The sequence below is a fragment of the Scyliorhinus torazame genome, chromosome 2, assembly GCF_047496885.1.
Source record: "Scyliorhinus torazame isolate Kashiwa2021f chromosome 2, sScyTor2.1, whole genome shotgun sequence".
NCBI classification, from domain to species: domain Eukaryota; kingdom Metazoa; phylum Chordata; class Chondrichthyes; order Carcharhiniformes; family Scyliorhinidae; genus Scyliorhinus; species Scyliorhinus torazame.
This window is the reverse complement of record NC_092708.1, coordinates 322,501,334-322,521,576: the sequence shown is the minus strand read 5'-3', so window position 1 is coordinate 322,521,576 and position 20,243 is coordinate 322,501,334. Positions and strand designations below refer to the sequence as shown.

Genomic DNA, 20,243 nt, shown 5'->3' with positions numbered 1-20,243 from the left:
CGCGGCTGAAGGCTATTGCTAACAGGGAATTGGCAATCATGGTTAAGTGAGCACTTCACACAACCCAAGTGGATTCCCGTGGGTGGGTGGACCATGTATCATGTGGGAGTCATTGCCTAGCATCCCAATCAGACCGTGATGCATGGACACTGTGCCTGAACACTGCAGGAGGCAAGACCACACACAACAACAGCCAACATCCGAACACCCAGGGGATGGGACACACCGATCTCAACCCATGGCCTTTGAAGCCCCTGGTGGATGTCCTCTGGGGGCTCTGGGGCCGGAGGGCCACGACTCACTTGTCAACAGCACATGCACAACCGTGTCACCCTGTCCCGTGTGCTGACTTTGAGACGGCCCCATCAGAGAGGTTGAACTCGGGGGAGCTGATGGGCACCACTCCATGGGACAGGTCCGGGTTGGCACTCAGAGCCCTCTCCTCTCGGTCGGTGCACAAAGGGCCCCGAGGTTCACTTTGGGACGGAGGGGCAGCTGGTTCGAACCCCGGCTGCCCTGCATCGTCTGGCCCTGCCAGCCCTGGTGGTTCACCGTGGTCTGCACCATCGCCCTTGGCGATGCTCCTCAGTGACTGGGACATGCTCTGCAGCGCCTCGGCAATGCCCAACTGCGACTGGGACACACTCCGCAGCCCCTCGGCCATTCCCATCTAAGAGCGGGACATGTTCCGCAGCACCTCACCAAGGTCAGCCTGGTACTGGGTGACATCCCCAGTTAGTCGGACATTCCGCCGAGGCCCTTAGCCATGGTCGTCACCGACTACGCGACGCCTTGGGCACCTTGACTAATGGTTCCGACGTCGGGCCTGCTCCAAGCGGCCATGGATCTGCTGGAGTGATGTTGACTTCTCCCTCTGAATGTCCTGGCTGCTCCCTATCGTTTCAATCTGCTCCGGGTTCCTCTGTGCCACAGGCTCAGCATCAGGCTGGGGCCCAGCTGGGTCCTGGGATCCAGCAGCCCTCCAACTGCTGTCTCACCTGGGGGTTCCTGCCTCCACCTGATGTGCGTCATCAGCTGTGTGGTGCTCACCAGACTGTGCCACAAAAGCCTGACCACCAACATGTCCCACTGAGGTGTGTGTATCTGCGCTGGTGGAGGGTGGGGATGACAGCTGTGACGTGACTATAATGGTTGCGTCCTTAGAGTTCTCCTCCAAGGTGTTCTCCTTGTCAGGAGAGGGGACCACCCAAGATGGTCCTGTGCCGTCGGCTGGAGGACCTGCGGGAGAATGGACATGTGGTCAGTAGGAAGGAGTGGGTCAGTCAGTAAGAGAATCACTATTCACATTTGACCGGTCCTCCGGGTGGATCCTGGTGGTTCCTCACCTCTGCGGCGTCTGGCAGCCTCCGTGTGGGTGGCCGCCCTGCCCTCGGCCACACTGGTCACCTCCAGGGCCCCGCTCCTCGAAGGTTGTGAGGATTCTTATGGCCGGCACCCCACTGCCAGTCTGGGCCCTCTCCCGCCAATTGTGGGAGAGCTTTTCCTGAGGAGACACAAAGGGTCATCGTTAGCCACACTCCTGGTTCACAGTGGTGGGGAGGGTGAGCTGGAAGGCGGTTTGGGGGAGTTTAAGGGGGAGGGTTGGAGGGAGGGTTGGGGGTCGCATGGGGAGTTATGGGGTGGATGCTCCCTTGTGGGGGGGGGGGGTGCTGTGTCTACCCACTTGTGCTGCCCAATGTTTACCATTTTCCAGCACTGAAGTCCTCCTGGTCACACTCCCCGAGCTGACAGCTGCTGCCACCTCATCCAAGGCTGCCTTGTGGTTGACTCTCCAGGACACTCGGGGGAACAGGAGATCCTCCCTGGTCTCCGCTGTTTCTCGGAGCCTCCCCAGGTCAGCATCCCCGAATCTTGGGGCTGGTCTCCTCGGTGCCATTATTGTAAGCTGGCTGGGGTTGGTTGAGCAAGTGCAGCTTAAGTGCTGCTCGACCTTGTTATTGGGGAGGGGCTGGCGTGCACAGTCCCGGCCAATCAGCTGCCGAGCCTTCATTTGCGGCGAGAAGCCCGTGAGGCCTCGTTAAGTGAACCAATTAACTTTGAATAGCGTTGCCGGCCTCGCTGGGCCGAGAGCTGGGAAGCCCACAGCAATTCCCACTCGCTACCACACTTAGAAATGTTTCTGGAGAATCGCACCCGAAGTCCCAGGTACCTGGGAAATCTGCACATTGGATTAGGCTTACTGCCTCACTCTAGTATGCAGATTTGCCAAAAATTGATCCCACCCATTTTTAAATGGCACCCCGATCTCAGGACCCCACCCCCCCAACGCGGTCCCCGGACCCCCCAACACAGCAACTCACCTAGAAGGTGTTCATCGAGCTCCCCACCTAATAACGGCAGAGCATTCCTGGGCCTGACCCCTGGCATGGGCAAAATGGCACCCAGCCTGGCACCACCACATGTCAGGCTAGATTTTGCCCTAAGTGTGGTTGAATAGTGGTGTGTATCTCCCCCAAAAGGCGGGCGAGAAACTCCGTGCCAAACTCACCTAAAATGAAACATAGGAATGCTTTGGTTGAATTATGCTCATTTCTTAAGTACATCATTAATACACATGGCTCTATAATCAATGTTTAAAATTAAATTTTGCATTGATTCATTTTCACAGAGGACAGTGGATGAGTATGTAAGCAATCAATTTCAAAAAATCAGTGAAAATACTGTTGCAAAGAAAAATTAAATGAATTCATCCTCCAGTACTGTTTCTAAGCTAGTAAAGCCTCACAAATATGCTCATATTACACTGGAAAGTATTGTATTATTTTTAAATTGATAAATGTGAAAAAGAGCTGACACTCAAATAAAGTTACCTAGTTCAAAATAGCAGCTTCTCAGACAAGTTTATCCAAGTTGCACATTTGTTTTACAACTTATGACATTTGCTTTCAATTATGTTCAAACTTTTCATTCCAGTATTTTTGTGACTATTATGAAAGAAGTACGCAGAAAGTGGTGTACCTCAAATTGTTTAAGAGAAACATCTTAGTTGAAAAGCATAACCATAATAAAATTAGTTCATTTGGAAACACGCTTGTCAAATAATATAGGTTTCTTCTGGCTTCTCCTGCAAAGGACACCAACCAGATGTGGCAAAGCTTTGGCAAAGAGTCATCCAGACTCGAAACATTAGCTCCCTTCTTTCTCCACAGAGGCTGTCAGACCTGCTGAGATTGTCCAGCATTTTCTGTTTTGGTTTCAGATCCCAGCATCTGCAGTAATTTTCTTTTATCAACCAGATGTTGTTGAGTTTGCGGCATCAGCTTGCAGTCTTTCCTTACCAAAAGGCAGCATTTATTTTGCAGTCCTTGCTGGTCATCAATGGCTTTGCCATGATTTTACCGACCGCAGAGATCCCGGAATCTCACAATTGTTACGGCGCAGAAGGAGCCCATTTGGCCCGTCGTGCCTGTACTGGCCCTCCAGATTAACACCATGACTTAGTGTAATTCCACTGTCTTTTTCCCATACCCCTGCACATCATTTTTATTCAAGTAATCGTCTAATGTCCTCCTGAACACCACAATTGACCTGCCCCCTTCACACTTCCAGACAACGCAATTCCAGACCAGTTGTGTGATAAAGTTTTTTTTCTCGCATCACGTTTACTTCTTCTGCAGATCAATTCAAATCTGTGTCGTCTTGTTCTTGATGCTCTTACGAGCAGGAACAGGTTCTCCCTATCTATCCAGTCCAGCCTCCCTCATGATTTTGAACATCATGGAAACATTGAGGTAATTGAATGTTTTCAGTTTTAGAAGCGCTGACCCAACTTTGGGCAGCACAAGTGGATAACACTGTGGCGTCACAGCGCCAGGGTCCCAGGTTCGATTCCCCGCTGGGTCACTGTCTGTGCGGAGTCTGCACGTTCTCCCCGTGTCTGCGTGGGTTTCCTCCGGGTGCTCCGGTTTCCTCCCACAGTCCAAAGACGTGCAGGTTAGGTGGATTGGCCATGCTAAATTGCGCTTAGTGACCAAAAAGGCTAGGAGGGATTTTTGGGTTACGGGGATGGGGTGGAAGTGAGGGCTTAAGTGGGTCGGTGCAGACTCGATGGGCCGAATGGCTTCCTTCTGCACTGTATGTTCTGTGTTCTAGTGATTTCACTCCGTGAATTGCCTCGAGTATGAGTTCCGAAATCAGATTTCTGTTCAAAATTGCTCTGTCGAACAGGGTTAGCCAGCAATAATAATAACAATATGTAGAAGGCACCGCTTCCCAATAATAGACCTGCTAGAAAAGCATTTAAACAATAAAGATTACCCTCCCCAAGCTCCAACCCACAAGATTCTGCATGTACCCCACACCCACTTCCTCAACCGTGGCTTGCTCCTGATATCTTCACCCAAAAATCACAAGGGCTCCACCGTACATCGAAATAAAGCAAAGGTATGAGTGAAAGATTCTAAATCTTCTACCACTCAATTCTAAAACAATTATTTCCAAGCTCAGCAGAGTACTTTACAGTTGGTCACACGCATGTCCCATTATAAAAAATCTCTGTAAACATGCCTATGGACATTTGCATGTTAAAATATCCATAGTTTGATATGATTCACTATCAATTAGTATCCCTTGTGACACTAGCAAATCTGTTGAATTTCCAATGTTAATCTGATCATTCACCTTTAATCTTTGACCTATAAAAGTAGAAAATGTTGAGTGTTTTCAGCAAAGCCTTTGCAGGCCCCACTCCATTGGGTCCGTTTCAGCTAAATGGACTACCAGTGATTAATAAGGTCTTCTCCATCACCGTCAGTCTCCCCTGTCCATTCTCCATTGCTCCCTGACCTGCAGCCTCCCCCACTTTAAGTTGTCAGGCAACCTCAGGAACTTTGCACCCCTCTCGCCCATTTGTTGAAGCTGTCTGGCCTATCCTCAGCTGCTCGCTCTGTACTTGGTGCCTTTGTGTGCTCCGTTGCACATTCCTGGTCACTTCCCACTTCACTACGTGCTCGAAGTTGAAAGCCTCTCCTACACAATCGCCCCTTTTGAGCCCAGTCTGCAGCACCACCTTCACCATCTTTCAAACCTCCTACTGTCACTGTCTCGGGGGCGGGGGGGGGGGGGGGGGGGGGGGGGTTGTTGTGAACTCCCCCATCCTGCCCGGTGTAGGTCGTTGACCTTCTTGCGACACTGGATGTGGTAGTCACCACTAGTAGTATTACATGTATTACGGTAAGGCCCGTATAATAGAGGTACATGGGTAAATCCCTGCCTGCTGGCTCCGCCCAGTAAGCGGAGTATAAATGTGTGTGCTCGCCGGTGCTGCAGCCATTCTCGTTCCAGCTACAGGAGGCACCACACCTTGCTCAATAAAGCCTCGATCATTCCACTACTCTCGTCTGTGTGGTAATTGATAGTGCATCAATTTATTGAGCAAAGATTTTTTTTAAACGATAGATCTCCGCATCAAGCCTGATCGCCTGCAGCTGAGCCCTCAAGCAGCCAACGCTACGTCCGCCTTTGACCACTGGCTAGCCTGCTTCGAAAGCTACCTCCGAACATCCGCTGAGGAACCCTCGGACTCGCAGAAGCTCCAAGTCCTTTATTCATGGGTGAGCCCTGACATTTTTCCTCTCATCCGGGATGCGCCCACTTACTCCGAAGCGCTGGAGCTCCTGAAGGGATGTCACGTTCGTCCAGTCAATCAAGTATACGCCAGGCACCTCCTGTCCACGAGACAGCAACTCCCCTGGGAGTCTCTGGATGATTTTTGCTGCACATCCTAAGTAGGAACTGTGACTGCCAGGCAGTTTCGGCAGTCCAGCACACCGAACCTTTAATTTGAGACGGTTACGTTACGGGCATGAGGTCTGCGTATGTCCGCCAGCGGCTACTGGAAGGGGGTACGCTTGATCTTGCGGAAACGAGGCAGCTACCTAACTCATTAGAAGTGGCCTCCCGTAACGTCCAGTCATACGCCCCCGACCGTGCGGCACCCTCGTGGGCATCATGGGCCCCACCAGCTGCCGACTCCAGCTCACCGCAAGCCTGCGTCGTGCGGCAGCCAGCCAATCCTGGGGGGCCCAAGTGCTATTTTTGCGGGCAGAACAAACACCCCAGGCAGCGCTGCCCAGCGCGGAGCACGACCTGCAATGGGTGTGGAGAGAAGGGACACTTTGTTTCTGTTTGCCAGGCCCGGTCGGTCGCCGCTGTTTCCAGGCCTGGCGTTCCTACACCCCCCACGTGCGGCCCAGGGGCACCGCCATCTTCTTCACCGCAAGCCACTTGCGGCCCGTGGGCGCCGCCATCTTTGATGCCGCCCGCCATGTGCACCCCATGGGCGCCGCCATCTTCAGCGCCATTTTGGACGCCGCCTCAGGACCCCTGCTTGTCTCGCCGTTCATCGCCAGCCGCTACCTATGCCACCACTGACCAGCCCAGGACCTCCCAGCATCTGCCGCAGCTCGCCTCGATCACCCTGGCTCAGTCCCGGCCCCGCAACCTCGCGACCGCAACAATGACGGTGAAGATTGATGGGCACGAGTCGGCCTGCCTTTTTTACTCCGGGAGCACAGAGAACTTCATCCACCCCACTATGGTAAGGTGCTGCTCCCTCCCGGTACACCCCGTCACCCAGAGAATCTCCCTAGCCTCCGGATCCCATTCCGTGGAAATCTGGGGGTACTGCACCGCCACCCTCACCGTCCAAGGCGTAGAGTTCAGCAACTTCCGGCTCCAAGTCCTCCCCCACCTCTGCGCTGTCCTGTTACTCGGCCTGGACTTCCAGTGCCATCTCCAAAGCTTAACCTAAAATTCGGCGGACCCCTACCCCCCTCACCGTATGGGGCCTCACGACACTTAAGGTCGATCCACCTTCCCTGTTTTCGAACCTCACCCCGGATTGCAAACCCGTCGCCACTAGGAGCAGACGGTACAGTGCCCAGGACTGGACCTTCATCAGGTCGGAGGTCCAACGGTTTCTGCGGGAAAGGGTCATTGAGGCCAGCAACAGCCCCTGGAGAGCTCAAGTGGTAATAGTAAAGAGTGGGGAGAAGCACATGATGGTCGTTGACTACAGTCAGACCATCAATCGGTACACATAGCTCGACGCGTACCCCCTCCCACGCATATCTGACATGGTCAATCAGATTGCGCAGTATCGAGTCTTTTCCACAGTGGACCTGAAGTCTGCCTACCACCAGCTCCCCATCCGCCCGGAGGACCACCAATACACTGCGTTCAAAGCAGATGGCCGCCTCTATCACTTCCTTAGGGTTCCCTTTGGCGTCACTAATGGGGTCTCGGTCTTCCAGTGAGAGATGGACCGAATGGTTGACCGGTACAGACTGCGGGCCACCTTCCCGTAACAAGATAACGTCACCATCTGCGGCCACGATCAACAGGACCACGACGCAATCATCCAAAAATTCCTCCAGACCGCCAAACTCCTTAACATCATGTACAATAAGGAGACATGCGTGTTCCGCACCAACCGCTTAGCCATTCTTGTCTATGTCGTGGGAAATGAAGTTCTAGGGCCCGACCCCAACCGCATCCACCCCCTCATGGAACTCCCCCTTCCCCACTGCCCGAAGGCCCTGAAACGATGCCTGGGGTTTTTCTCCTACTATGCCCAGTGGGTCCCTAATTATGCGGACAAGGCCCGCCCAATCATTCAGTCCACAGTTTTTCCCCTGACAGCTGAGGCCCTCCAGGCCTTCAACCGCATCAAGGCCACGATGCACGCGGTCGACGAGTCCCTCCCCTTTCAGGTCGAGAGCAGTGCATCGGACGTGGCTCTGGCTGTCACCCTCAACCAGGCGGGCAGGCCTGTGGCCTTCTTCTCCCGCACCCTCCATGCCTCTGAAATTCTGTCAAAAAGGAGGCCCAAGCCATTGTGGAAGCTGTGAGACATTGGAGGCATTACCTGGCCGGCAGGAGATTCACTCTCCTCACTGACCAACGGTCGGTTGCCTTCATGTTCAATAACACACAGCAGGGCAATATCAAAAACGACAAGATCATGAGGTGGAGGATCGAGCTCTCCATCTATAATTACGAGATTTTGTATCGCCCGGGGAAGCTCAACGAACCCCCTGACGCCCTATCCCGAGGTACATGTGCCAGCGCACAAGTGGACCAACTCCGGGCACTTCACTATGATCTTTGCCACCCGGGGGTCACCCGGTTCTTCCATTTCATCAAGGCCCGCAACCTGCCCTACTCCATTGAGGAGGTCAGGACCGTCACCAGAGACTGCCTGGTCTGCGCAGAGTGCAAGCCGCTCTTCTTTTTTAAAAAAATATATTTTATTAAAGTTTTTCGATCAAACAAAAATTTCCCATTTTACAACTTTGTAATAATATATACATTGATCGTTTTTAAAATAAATAATATGCTAACTATCGGCAACTGCCAATAACAAAATAAGAAACAACAGAAATAATAACTAAGATAGTAACTTTGTGAAATCAAATATAAATAACTAATATATATACACACACATAAAACCCCTGAACACCCAAGTGAGCCCCCCCCCCCCCCCCCCCCCCCTCACCCCTGGGTTGCTGCTGCTACCTTTCCTATTTTCCCTTATCGCTCTGCGAGATAGTCGAGGAACGGTTGCCACCGCCCGGTGAACCCCTGACCCAAACCTTTTAGTGCATATTTTATCTGCTCCAGTTTTATAAACCCTGCCATGTCATTGATCCAGGCCTCCACACCCGGGGGCTTAGCTTCTTTCCACAAAAGTAGAATCCTTCGCCGGGCTACTAGGGACGCAAAGGCCAAAACATCGGCCTCTCTCGCCTCCTGCACTCCCGGCTCATCTGCAACCCCAAATATAGCCAACCCCCAGCCTGGTTTGACCCGGACCCCCACCACCTTCGAAATCACTTTTGCCACACCCACCCAGAACCCATGCAATGTCGGATATGACCAAAACATGTGGGTGTGGTTCGACGGGCGTCCCGCGCATCTCCCGCACCTATCTTCCACTCCAAAAAACCTACTCAGCCTAGCTCCCGTCATATGCGCCCTGTGTAGAACCTTGAATTGTATCAGGCTGAGCCTGGCACACGAGGACGAAGAGTTTACCCTACTTAGGGCATCTGCCCACAGCCCCTCCTCAATCTCTTCCCCCAGCTCCTCCTCCCATTTTCCCTTCAGCTCCTCTATCATCGTCTCCCCCTCGTCTCTCATTTCCCTATATATATCTGACACCCTACCATCACCCACCCATGCCCCCGAAATCACTCTGTCCTGGATCTCTTGCGCCGGGAGCTGCAGAAATTCCCTCATCTGTTGCCTCACAAATGCCCTCACTTGCATATAGCGAAATGCACTCCCAGGTGGCAACCCATATTTTTCTGTCAGTGCTCCCAGACTCGCGAACGTCCCGTCTGAGAACAAGTCCTGCAATTTCGCAATTCCTGCTCGCTGCCAAGATTTAAATCCCCCATCTATCCTTCCTGGGACGAACCTATGGTTGTTCCTTATCGGGGACCACACTAAGGCACCCGTCACTCCCCTATGTCGTCTCCACTGCGCCCAAATTTTCAGAGTTGCCACCACCACTGGGTTTGTGGTGTATTTTTTCGGGGAGAACGGCAACGGCGCCGTCGCCAGTGCTTTTAAGCTAGTTCCCCTACAGGACGCCATCTCCAGTCTTTTCCACACCGCTCCTTCCCTTTCCCTCATCCACTTACATATCATGGACACGTTGGCGGCCCAATAATAATCACTTAGACTCGGCAGTGCCAGTCCCCCTCTGTCCCTACTGCGCTGCAGGAACCCCCTCTTTACTCTTGACCAACACAAAGCCCACACAAAGCTCATAATACTCTTGTCCACCTTCTTAAAAAAAGGCCTTTATAATCAGTACAGGGAGGCACTGAAACACAAAAAGAAACCTCGGAAGGACCACCATTTTAACCGCCTGCACCCTGCCCACCAATGACACAGGCGCCATGTCCCACCTCCTAAAGTCCTCTTCCATCTGCTCTACCAGTCGTGCCAAGTTAAGCTTATGCAAGGTTCCCCAATTACTGGCCACTTGGATCCCTAAATACCGGAAATCTCTTCTTACCCTCCTCAACGGTAAATCGTCTATTCCCCTACCCTGTTCCCCGGGGTGCATCACAAACAGTTCACTCTTCCCCATATTCAATTTATATCCTGAAAATTCTCCAAACTCCCTGAGTGTCTGCATTATCTCAGGCATTCCCTCCACTGGGTCCGCGACATACAACAACAAATCATCCGCGTATAATGACACCCGATGCTCTTCTCCTCCTCTAAGTACCCCCCCTCCACTTCCTAGAGCCCCTCAGCGCTATGGCCAATGGCTCAATTGCCATCGCAAACAGTAACGGGGACAGGGGACATCCCTGTCTTGTACCCCTATATAGTCGGAAGTGGTCAGATCGTTGTCTATTTGTAATCACACTTGCCACCGGGGCCCTGTACAGGAGCTGAACCCATCTAATGAACCCCTCTCCAAATCCAAATCTCCTCAGTACTTCCCACAGGTAGTCCCACTCCACTCTATCAAATGCTTTCTCTGCATCCATCGCCACCACTATCTCCGCCTCCCCCTCCGGTGGGGGCATCATCATCACCCCCAACAGCCTCTGTATATTAGCATTCAATTGCCTCCCTTTAACAAACCCCGTTTGATCATCATGCACCACCCCAGGGACACAGTCTTCCATCCTCGTCGCCATCACCTTGGCCAAAAGCTTGGCATCTACGTTCAAGAGGGAAATAGGCCTGTATGACCCGCACTGCAGCGGGTCTTTGTCTCTTTTCAGGATCAGCGATATCGTCGCCTCCGACATCGTCGGGGGTAGTGTCCCCCTTTCCCTAGCCTTATTAAAGGTTCTCGTCAGAAGTGGGGCCAGCAGGTCCACATATTTCCTATAGAACTCCACCGGGAACCCATTCGGTCCCGGGGCCTTCCCTGCCTGCATGTTCCCAATTCCTTTTACCACCTCCTCCACCTCAATCTGCGCTCCCAGTCCTGTCATCTCCTGTTCCTCAACCTTCAGGAACTCCAGCTGGTCTAGAAAACGCATCATTCCCTCTTTAGCTTCCGGGGGTTGAGCCTTATATAGCCTCTCGTAAAATACCTTAAACACCCCGTTCACCCTCTCCGCTCCCCGTTCCATCTTTCCCTCCTCGTCTCTAACCCCTCCGATCTCTCTCGCCACCCCCCTCTTCCTAAGTTGTTGGGCCAGCAGCCGGCTCGCCTTCTCTCCATATTCATACTGCACTCCCTGTGCCTTCTTCCATTGTGCCTCTGCCTTACCCGTGGTCAACAAGTCAAAGTCCGTGTGCAATCTCCATCTTTCCCTGTATAGCCCTTCATCTGGAGCCTCCGCATATTGCCTATCCACCCTCAGAATCTCCCCCAACAATCTCTCCCTTTCTTTACCCTCTTGTTTCCCCTTATGGGCCCTTATGGAGATCAGCTCCCCTCTAACCACCGCCTTCAGCGCCTCCCAGACCACTCCCACCTGGACCTCTCCGTCATCATTAATCTCTAGGTACCTTTCAATACATCCCCTCACCCTTACACATACCCCCTCGTCCGCCAACAGTCCCATATCTAATCTCCAGAGTGGGCGCTGTTCCTTTTCCTCTCCTACTTCCAGATCTACCCAATGTGGGGCATGATCTGAAATGGCTATAGCCAAATACTCCGTTCCTGCCACCTTCGGGATCAGTGCCCTTCCCAGGACAAAGAAGTCTATCCGGGAGTACACTTTGTGGACATGGGAGAAGAAGGAAAACTCTTTACTCCTTGGTCTGGTAAATCTCCAGGGATCCACTTCTCCCATCTGCTCCATAAAGCCCTTAACCACCTTGGCCGCTGCCGGCCTCCTCCCGGTCCTAGATCTGGACCGGTCCAGCCCTGGGTCCAGCACCGTGTTGAAGTCCCCCCCCATTACCAACTTTCCTGTCTCCAGGTCCGGGATGTGCCCCAGCATACGCTTCATAAAGTTCGCGTCATCCCAGTTTGGGGCATATACATTCACCAGCACCACCGCCTCACCTTGCAATCTGCCACTCACCATCACGTATCTACCCCCACTGTCCGCCACTATGGTCTTCGCCTCAAACAATACCCGTTTCCCCACCAGTATTGCCACCCCTCTATTTTTCGCATCCAAGCCCGAGTGGAATACCTGTCCCACCCATCCTTTTCTTAATCTGGCCTGATCCGCCAGTTTCAGGTGCGTCTCCTGAAGCATGACCACGTCTGCCTTTAGTTTTTTTAGGTGCGCAAATACCCTCGCCCTCTTAATCGGCCCATTCAACCCTCTCACGTTCCACGTGATCAGCCGGGTTGGGGGCACTTTCCCCCCCCCCCCCCCCCCCCCCCGTCGACTAGCCATCCCCTTTTTTAGACCAGCTCCTCACCCGGTTCCCACGCACCCGCTTATCCCCCGAACGGTGCCCTCCCGTCCTGACCATCCCATCCCGTAACAGCTCCCCCTTCCCCTTAGCAGCAGCAACCCAGTTAACCCCCCCCCCCGCGCTAGATCCCTCTCTAGCTTAGTTGCTCCCCCCATATTGCTTCCGGAAGTCAGCAAACTCTGGCTGACCTCAGCTTCCCCCGTTTATCCTCAGCCTCCCATTATGTGAGGCCCCCTTCTTCCTGCACTCCCTTTTCCCGCCACAATTTCCATAGCGCGGGAACAAAGCCCGCGCTTCCCTCTCGGCCCCGCCCCTGATGGCGCAGCTCCCTCTCTCCTTCCCCCTCCCCTTCCCCACCGGCGCCCACATTTCTTCGTGTGTCCCCCCCTTCGAGGGGAAAGAAAATTTGCCCCCATCTGATTCACAGTCCCTTGCCACCACCTCACTACTTCATTTCAAACACTCATTCTCAAATCTAGTCCAACTTCTCCTCTTCAATAAATGTCCACGCCTCCTCTGCTGTCTCGAAGTAGTGGTGTTTACCCTGGTGTGTAACCCATAGTCTTGCCGGCTGCAACATTCCGAATTTCACTTTCCTCTTTTGGAGCACCGCCTTGGCCTGATTGAAACTCGCCCTCCTTCTCGCCACCTCCGCACTCCAATCCTGATACACGCGGATCACCGCGTTCTCCCACCTGCTGCTCCGTGTCTTTTTCGCCCATCTCAGGACCATCTCCCCGTCCTTGTAGCAGTGGAACCTCACCACTATTACTCGAGGTATTTCTCCTGCCTTTGGTCTTCTCACGAGGACTCGGTACGCTCCCTCCACTTCCAGGGGGCCCGTCGGGGCCTCAGCTCCCATTAAGGTATGGAGCATCGTGCTCACATATGCCCCAACGTCCGCTCCCTCTGCCCCTTCGGGAAGACCCAAGATTCTTAAGTTCTTCCTCCTCGAGCTATTTTCCTGGGCTTCCAGTCTTTCCATATACCTCTTATGCAGTACCTCGTGCGTCTCCGTCTTCACCACCAAGCCCTGTAGCTCGTCCTCATTTTCGGCAGCTTTTGCCTTCACTCCGCGGAGTTCCATCTCTTGGGTCTTCTGCACCTCCTTTAACCCCTCAATCGCCTGCAGCATCGGCGCCAGCACCTCCTTCTTGAGCTCCTCCACACATCGCCGGAGGAACTCCTGCTGTTCCAGGCCCCATACCAACTGGCTGCCCTCTGCCGCCATCTTGCTTCTCACTTCCCATCTTTGCCGCTGCTCCAGAGGATCCTCCGCAATCTGGCCACTGTTATCTCTTCTATCCATTCACATCCGGGGGGACTCCCTTCTATGTCACCTCACAGTGTGTTTAGCCTTCGAAAATTGCCGTTGGGGCTCCCGATAAGAGCCCAAAAGTCCGTTATAACGGGAGGTGCCGAAACGTGCGACTTAGCTGGTCATCGCCACACCCGGAAGTCCGCAAGCCGCTCTTTTGCCGGCCAGAGCGAGTGCACCCGGTGAAGGCCTCCCGCCCCTTTGAGCGCCTCAGCGTGGACTTCAAAGGGCCCCTCCCCTCCACCGACTGCAACACGTACTTTCTGAACGTGGTCGATGAGTACTCCCATTTCCCTTTCGCCATCCCATGCCCCGATATGACTTCTGCCATGGTCATTAAAGCCCTGCATAGCATCTTCCCTCTGTTCCGTTTCCCCACTTATATCCACAGTGATCGGGGATCCTCTTTTATGAGTGGTGAGCTGCGTCAGTTCCTGCTCAGCAAGGGCATCGCCTCGAGCAGGACGACCAGCTACACCCCCAGGGAAACGGACAGGTGGAGTGAGAGAATGGGACGGTCTGGAAGGCCGTCCTGCTGGCCCTGCGGTCTAAAAATCTCCCGGTCTCCTGCTGGCAGGAGGTCCTCCCCGACGCGCTCCACTCCATCCGATCGCTCCTCTGCACCGCGACATACGAGACCCCTCATGAACGTCTCTTTGCCTTCCCCAGGAAGTCCACCTCCGGGGTCTCGCTCCCAACATGGCTGACAGTTCCTGGACCCGTCCTCCTTCGCAAGCATGTGCGGACCCATAAGTCGGACCCTTTGTTCGAAAGGGTCCACCTCCTACACGCAAACCCACAGTACGCCTACGTGGCACACCCCGACGGGCGCCAAGACACAGTCTCCCTCCGGGACCTGGGACCCGCTGGATCCCCACCCACGGCCCCCGACCTCACACTGCCCCCCCCCCCTGGTTGCCTCATTCACCCCTGCGACACTCCCCCTCCCTCCAGCGAACCTCACCGCAGCCCCCACCCCAGGAGGATCCGTCCTCCCATTGGTTCCACTCAGGGGTGACGAAGACGAGGACAACACACTCCCGGAGTCACAGGTGATCAAGTCGGCGCCCACATCACCACCAGGACTGAGGCGATCGCAGAGGAGGGTCAAGGCCCCCGACAGACTGAACTTGTAATTATTTTTTCCACCACCCCGCCGGACTCTTTTTTTAACAGGGGGTGAATGTGGTAGTCACCACTAGCACTATTATATGTATTACGGTAAGACACGTACAATAGAGGTACATGGGTAAATCCCTGCCTGCTGGCTCCGCCCAGTAGGCGGCGTGTAAATGTGTGTGCTTGCCAGTGCTGCAGCCATTCTGGTGGCAGCTACAGGAGGCATAACATCTTTGTTCAATAAAGCCTCGATTATTCACTACTCTTGGGCGAAATTCTCCCGAAACGGCACGATGTCCGCCGACTGGCGCCCAAAACGGCGCCAATCAGACGGGCATCGCGCCGCCCCAAAGGTGCGGAATGCTCTGCATCTTTGGGGGCCGAGCCCCAACATTGAGGGGCTAGGCCGGCGCCGGAGGAATTTCCGCCCCGCCAGCTGGCGGAAAGGGCCTTTGTTGCCCTGCCAGCTGGCGCAGAAATGACATCTCCGGGCGGCGCATGCGTGGGAGCATCAGCGGCCGCTGACAGTTTCCCACGCATGCGCAGTGGAGGGAGTCTCTTCCGCCTCCGCCATGGTGGAGACCGTGGCGGAGGCGGAAGGGAAAGAGTGCCCCCACGGCACAGGCCCGCCCACAGATCGGTGGGCCCGATCGCGGGCCAGACCACCGTGGGGGCACCCCCCAGGGCCAGATCGCCCCGCGCCCCCCCCCCACAGGACCCCGGAGCCCGCCCACGCTGCCTTGTCCCGCCGTTCAAAAGGTGGTTTAATCCACGCCGGCGGGACAGGCAATTTATCGACGGGACTTCGGCCCATCTGGGTCGGAGAATCCAGCGGGGGGGCCCGCCAACCGGCGCTGCCCGATTCCCGCCCCCGCCGAATATCCGGTGCCGGAGACTTCGGCAACTGGCGGGGGCGGGATTCACGCCAGCCCCCGGCGATTCTCCGACCCGGCGGGGGATCGGAGAATGACGCCCCTGGTCTTTGTGGTAATTGATAGTGCTTCAGGTATGAACCTTACATCGAATCCTACAGCATTGACGGAAATCATGTGGCTCATTGAAAGAGCTATCCAGTTAGTCCCACTCCCTTGCTCTTTCCCCATAGCCCTATAAATCTTTCCAAGTAAATCTCCAATTCCCTTTTGAAAGTTATGGTTGAATTTGCTTCCACCACTCTTTCATGAGTGGTCACAAGTTAAAAACAGGAATTGCAGCCCAGGCCATTCAGCCCATTGCTTCAGTGCAAGTCGAATAATCTAATTTATTTATCTTTTTCCACTTTAATCCCTTTTCACCATGAACCATTCCCTTTTAAAATTGTGTTCGTCTCCACCGTCCACATTTCCCACTCATAAATGTAATATTTATATTTGTACATGTTTACATAAGTGTTATATGGGCCCTGTTTATATTTTTAACGTTGACAAATGCTACTATCATCTATCCTCCACATGGCAGGCATGATATGTGGACAGTAGGAAGTCTTACAACACCAGGTTAAAGTCCAACAGGTTTGTTTTGATATCACTAGCTTTCGGAGCGCTGCTCCTTCCTCAGGTGAATCAGCGCTCCGAAAGCTAGTGACATCGAAACAAACCTGTTGGACTTTAACCTGGTGCTGTCAGACTTCTTACTGTGCTCACCCCAGTCCAACGCCGGCGTCTCCACATCATGATGTGTGGAGACGCTGAATGCAGGCTAACACCAGCCAGTTGGGACACATTGGTCTCCTCAGCGTCCCGGAAATGCCGAACCAACCAATCACAACGGCAAAGGTTGCAAGGCTAGCCAATCAGAACTGGTATGTTGGAGTATTGCAAAATCTACCTGGCAACCAATGGGAAAACGCGCTGCCAGGCCCCGCCCATCGGAACTAACCAATCAGGGGCTGGAAATCAAAACAGCTGCTTTTTTTTGAAGGAACCGAGCATAAACGTTTTTTTCTGCAGGGGGAAGTGAGAGAGAAACAAATGTGTAGAAGCAGGGTCGGTACATGTAGCACAGGAGTTACAGACAGGACAGGTAAATGACAGGGGTTAGAGAGAGAGAGAGAGAGGAGAGATACAAGACAGGAGTTACAGAGAAAAGAGGACAGATTCAAGACAGGAGCTACAGAGAGGACAGGTAAAGGACAGGGTTTAGAGGAGAGAGAGAGAACAGATACAGGACAGGTAAAGGACAGGGTTTAGAGGAGAGAGAGAGAACAGATACAGGACAGGTAAAGGACAGGGTTTAGAGGAGAGAGAGAGAACAGATACAGGACAGGTAAAGGACAGGGTTTAGAGGAGAGAGAGAGAACAGATACAGGACAGGTAAAGGACAGGGTTTAGAGGAGAGAGAGAGAGAACAGATACAGGACAGGTAAAGGACAGGGTTTAGAGGAGAGAGAGAGAGAACAGATACAGGACAGGTAAAGGACAGGGTTTAGAGGAGAGAGAGAGAACAGATACAGGACAGGTAAAGGACAGGGTTTAGAGGAGAGAGAGAGAACAGATACAGGACAGGTAAAGGACGGGTTAGAGAGAGGAGAGGGTGAAAACATACAAGACAGGAGTTACAGAGAGGACAGGTAAAGGACAGGGGTTAGGTAAAAGGGGAGAGGGCAGCTACAAGACAGGAGTTACAGAGAGAGAGAGAGGACAGATTCAAGACAGGAGTTACAGAGAGGGCGGGTATTGGACAGTGGTCAGAGAGAGATAGAAAGAGAGTAAGGACAGGTGCAGGGGGTCAGAAATACAGAGAGACCAGATACAGAAAGAGGTCAGATACGGGGGTCAGAAATACAGAGAGAGGACCGATAAGGGGGGGTCAGAGATACAGAGAGAGGATAGATAAGGGGGGTCAGAGATACAGAGAGGGAACAGATACAGCAGTTGCCAACACAGAGAGAGGGTAAATACAGGGGTCACCAGAGAACAGCAGGTGGAGAGATATCTTGCATTAGAGGGAGCACAGCAAGAGAGAATAGCACAGGTAGGTGGCAAGAGAGGCACAGGGAAATAACAAGAGATATATAGAAGACCCACTGTGTAAGAGAGCACAGGAAAACAGAGAGGTAAAAGGAGAGTGTAGAGCTACAGCAGGAGACAGACTGCAAGAGGTAGAGATAGGAATAAGAAGACAACAGGATATTCAGAGATTGCAAAAGTGAGGTGACAGCAGAATCAGAGGGAGTGATACAGTAAGACTGGAGAAAGGGGCAGGCAGACACGAGTCTCCCTCTATTCCTGGTTTATGCTTTAGAATAGAACAACAGACTGCCGGTGTCAGGAGCTACACGGCATGGTGAACTTGGTGAGTCTATACCAAATATATTGGACCGTGTTACATGTGGTGGGAGATTTCAGTAATGCCTTTCAGACTTTGGAAAGAGGGTTACGCTGTTTGCAAAAGCTGAAAATATCAACCAAAAAGAGAAACAGGATTTTAGCTTTACATTTATTCCCTCTATGAAATCCAGCTGTTAATGCATTTCAATTTCATACAACAGCGTCAATTCTACTAATTTTCTCAACTTGTTCCTTTCAAATCGTGAGTTATACCGTTTAAACTATTTTTCTACAAATATTTTTCATGCATGTTTGAAGGGCTTGGGTTTATCGATTACAAAAGCAGGGAGGTTGTGTTGGAGTTGTATAGAACTTTGGTGAGGACACAGTTGGAGTACTGTGTGCAATTCTGGTCGCCACATTATAGGAAGGATGTGACTGCACTGGAGGGGGTGCAGAGGAGATCCACCTGGATGTTGCCTGGGATGGAACATTTGGGTTATGGAGAGACGATGGATAGGCTTGGGTTGGTTTCGCTGGAGCAGAGAAGACTGAGGGGGTGACCTGATCAAGGTGTACAAGATTATGAGGGACATGGACAGAATGGTAGGGAGCAGCTGTTCCCCTTAGTTGAAGGGTCAGTTATGAGGGGACACAAGTTCAAGTGAGGGGCAAGAGGTTTAATAATAATAATAATCTTTATTAGTATCACGAATTGGCAAACATTAACACTGCAATGAAGTTACTGTGAAAATCCCCCAGTCGCCACATTCCGGCGTCTGTTCAGGTATACTGGGGGAGAATTCAGAATGTCCAATTCTCCTAACAAGCACATCTTTCAGGACTTGTGGGAGGAAGATTTGAGGTAAAACTTTTTTACCCAGAGGGTGTTAACAGTCTGGAATGCACTGCGTGGGAGGGTGGTAGAGGCGGGTTGCCTCAAATCCTTTAAAAAGTACATGAATGAGGACTTGACATGTCATAACATTTAAAGCTATGGGCCAAGTGCTGGCAAATGGGATTAGGTAGGCAGGTCAGGTGTTTTTCATGCATCGGTGCAGACTCAATGGGCCGAAGGGCCTCTTCTGCACTGTGTTATTCTGTGATTAGCTGATGTCCTGTAAAGTTGCTCAAATCTCTGTAAAGTTGCTCAAATCTAATGTGGCGTCTGGAGCAGGATTGTCATATTTAGCTGCTAACCTGGTCTGGTTGTTTAGGACCTTCACCATCTTTCCAATAAGTATATACAGTAAAGTTGGCTAATCTAATACCAAGGTCAATTAAGGTGAATTACTGTTAGAAGCTTCTCTAGACTGGTAATTAACTGTTTGGCTCCTCTCACTGTTTTCTCAACAAATATTTTGGATTATCTCAAGACCAGAAAAAGATCAGCAAGAAATAATAGGGTTCAATTCGCATTTTTGAAACTTTTTTTTTTGTCTGGTTAGTATGGGTTCTCTCATGTCACAGGGGCAGGATGGAACCTGCAGCTCCCATGTTGCATTCCTCTCCTACGGGATTTGACGACAGGACTCGCTAGGCGCAAGTGAACTTTATTGGGATTGAAGCAGAAATTAAATTCCATTGGGATGGGACATTTCCTGAATTTTTATATTGGTTAAGCTTGAGAGGAGTTTTTCTTTTCAGACTCTTTTACATTAAATTAACTCTTATTACGTGCATGAGGGAAAAAATTGGTAGTCAAAGGCAGTCTTGTAAAAGTGACCTGTTTGATTTGCTTGTTTTGCCACTGATTCTTATGACCACATGAAAAAAGAGATTTGATTGGTGGTGTTAGTTTAGGGAGCTCTCTCTCTCTCTCTTCTCCCCCCCCCCCCCCCCGCACCCCGTTTGTATCCGCATGGCTATTTTTTCCATTTTAGTTCTGATGCACATGTGACAGATACCAAACATTCACCCTTTACCCCTGTGCTCACAGGCTTACATTGGCTCCCAGCCAAGCAGCGCCTCAATTTTCAAATTCTCATCTTTGTTTTCAAGTCCCCACAGAGCCTCGCCTTTCCCTGCCTCAGTAGCCTCGCCCCTCCCTGCAGCACGGTAGCACAGTGGTTAGCACAGTTGCTTCGCAGCTCCAGGGTCCCAGGTTCGATTTCTGGCTTGGGCCACTGTCTGTGTGTAGTCTGCACGTTCTCCCC

The 20,243-nt window shown here is 52.3% G+C and overlaps 1 protein-coding gene across 3 annotated transcripts in view; it reads left to right on the top strand.

Moving 5' to 3' along the window:
- Positions 1-20,243, top strand: part of cdkn3 (cyclin dependent kinase inhibitor 3) — a 147,848-nt gene that overhangs the window by 71,724 nt on the left and 55,881 nt on the right. Inside the window, exons 1-2 of one of the 3 annotated variants that reach the window (XM_072489718.1) lie at positions 16,749-16,942; positions 17,131-18,112. The exons of 1 other annotated variant lie outside the window; for it this stretch is intronic. In XM_072489718.1, the coding sequence (XP_072345819.1) occupies positions 18,101-18,112 (12 nt within the window). In that variant the 5' untranslated portion in view covers positions 16,749-16,942; positions 17,131-18,100. Of the gene's footprint in view, positions 1-16,748; positions 18,113-20,243 lie in introns of those variants that run through there. One more of the 3 variants, XM_072489717.1, reaches the window with a different exon arrangement.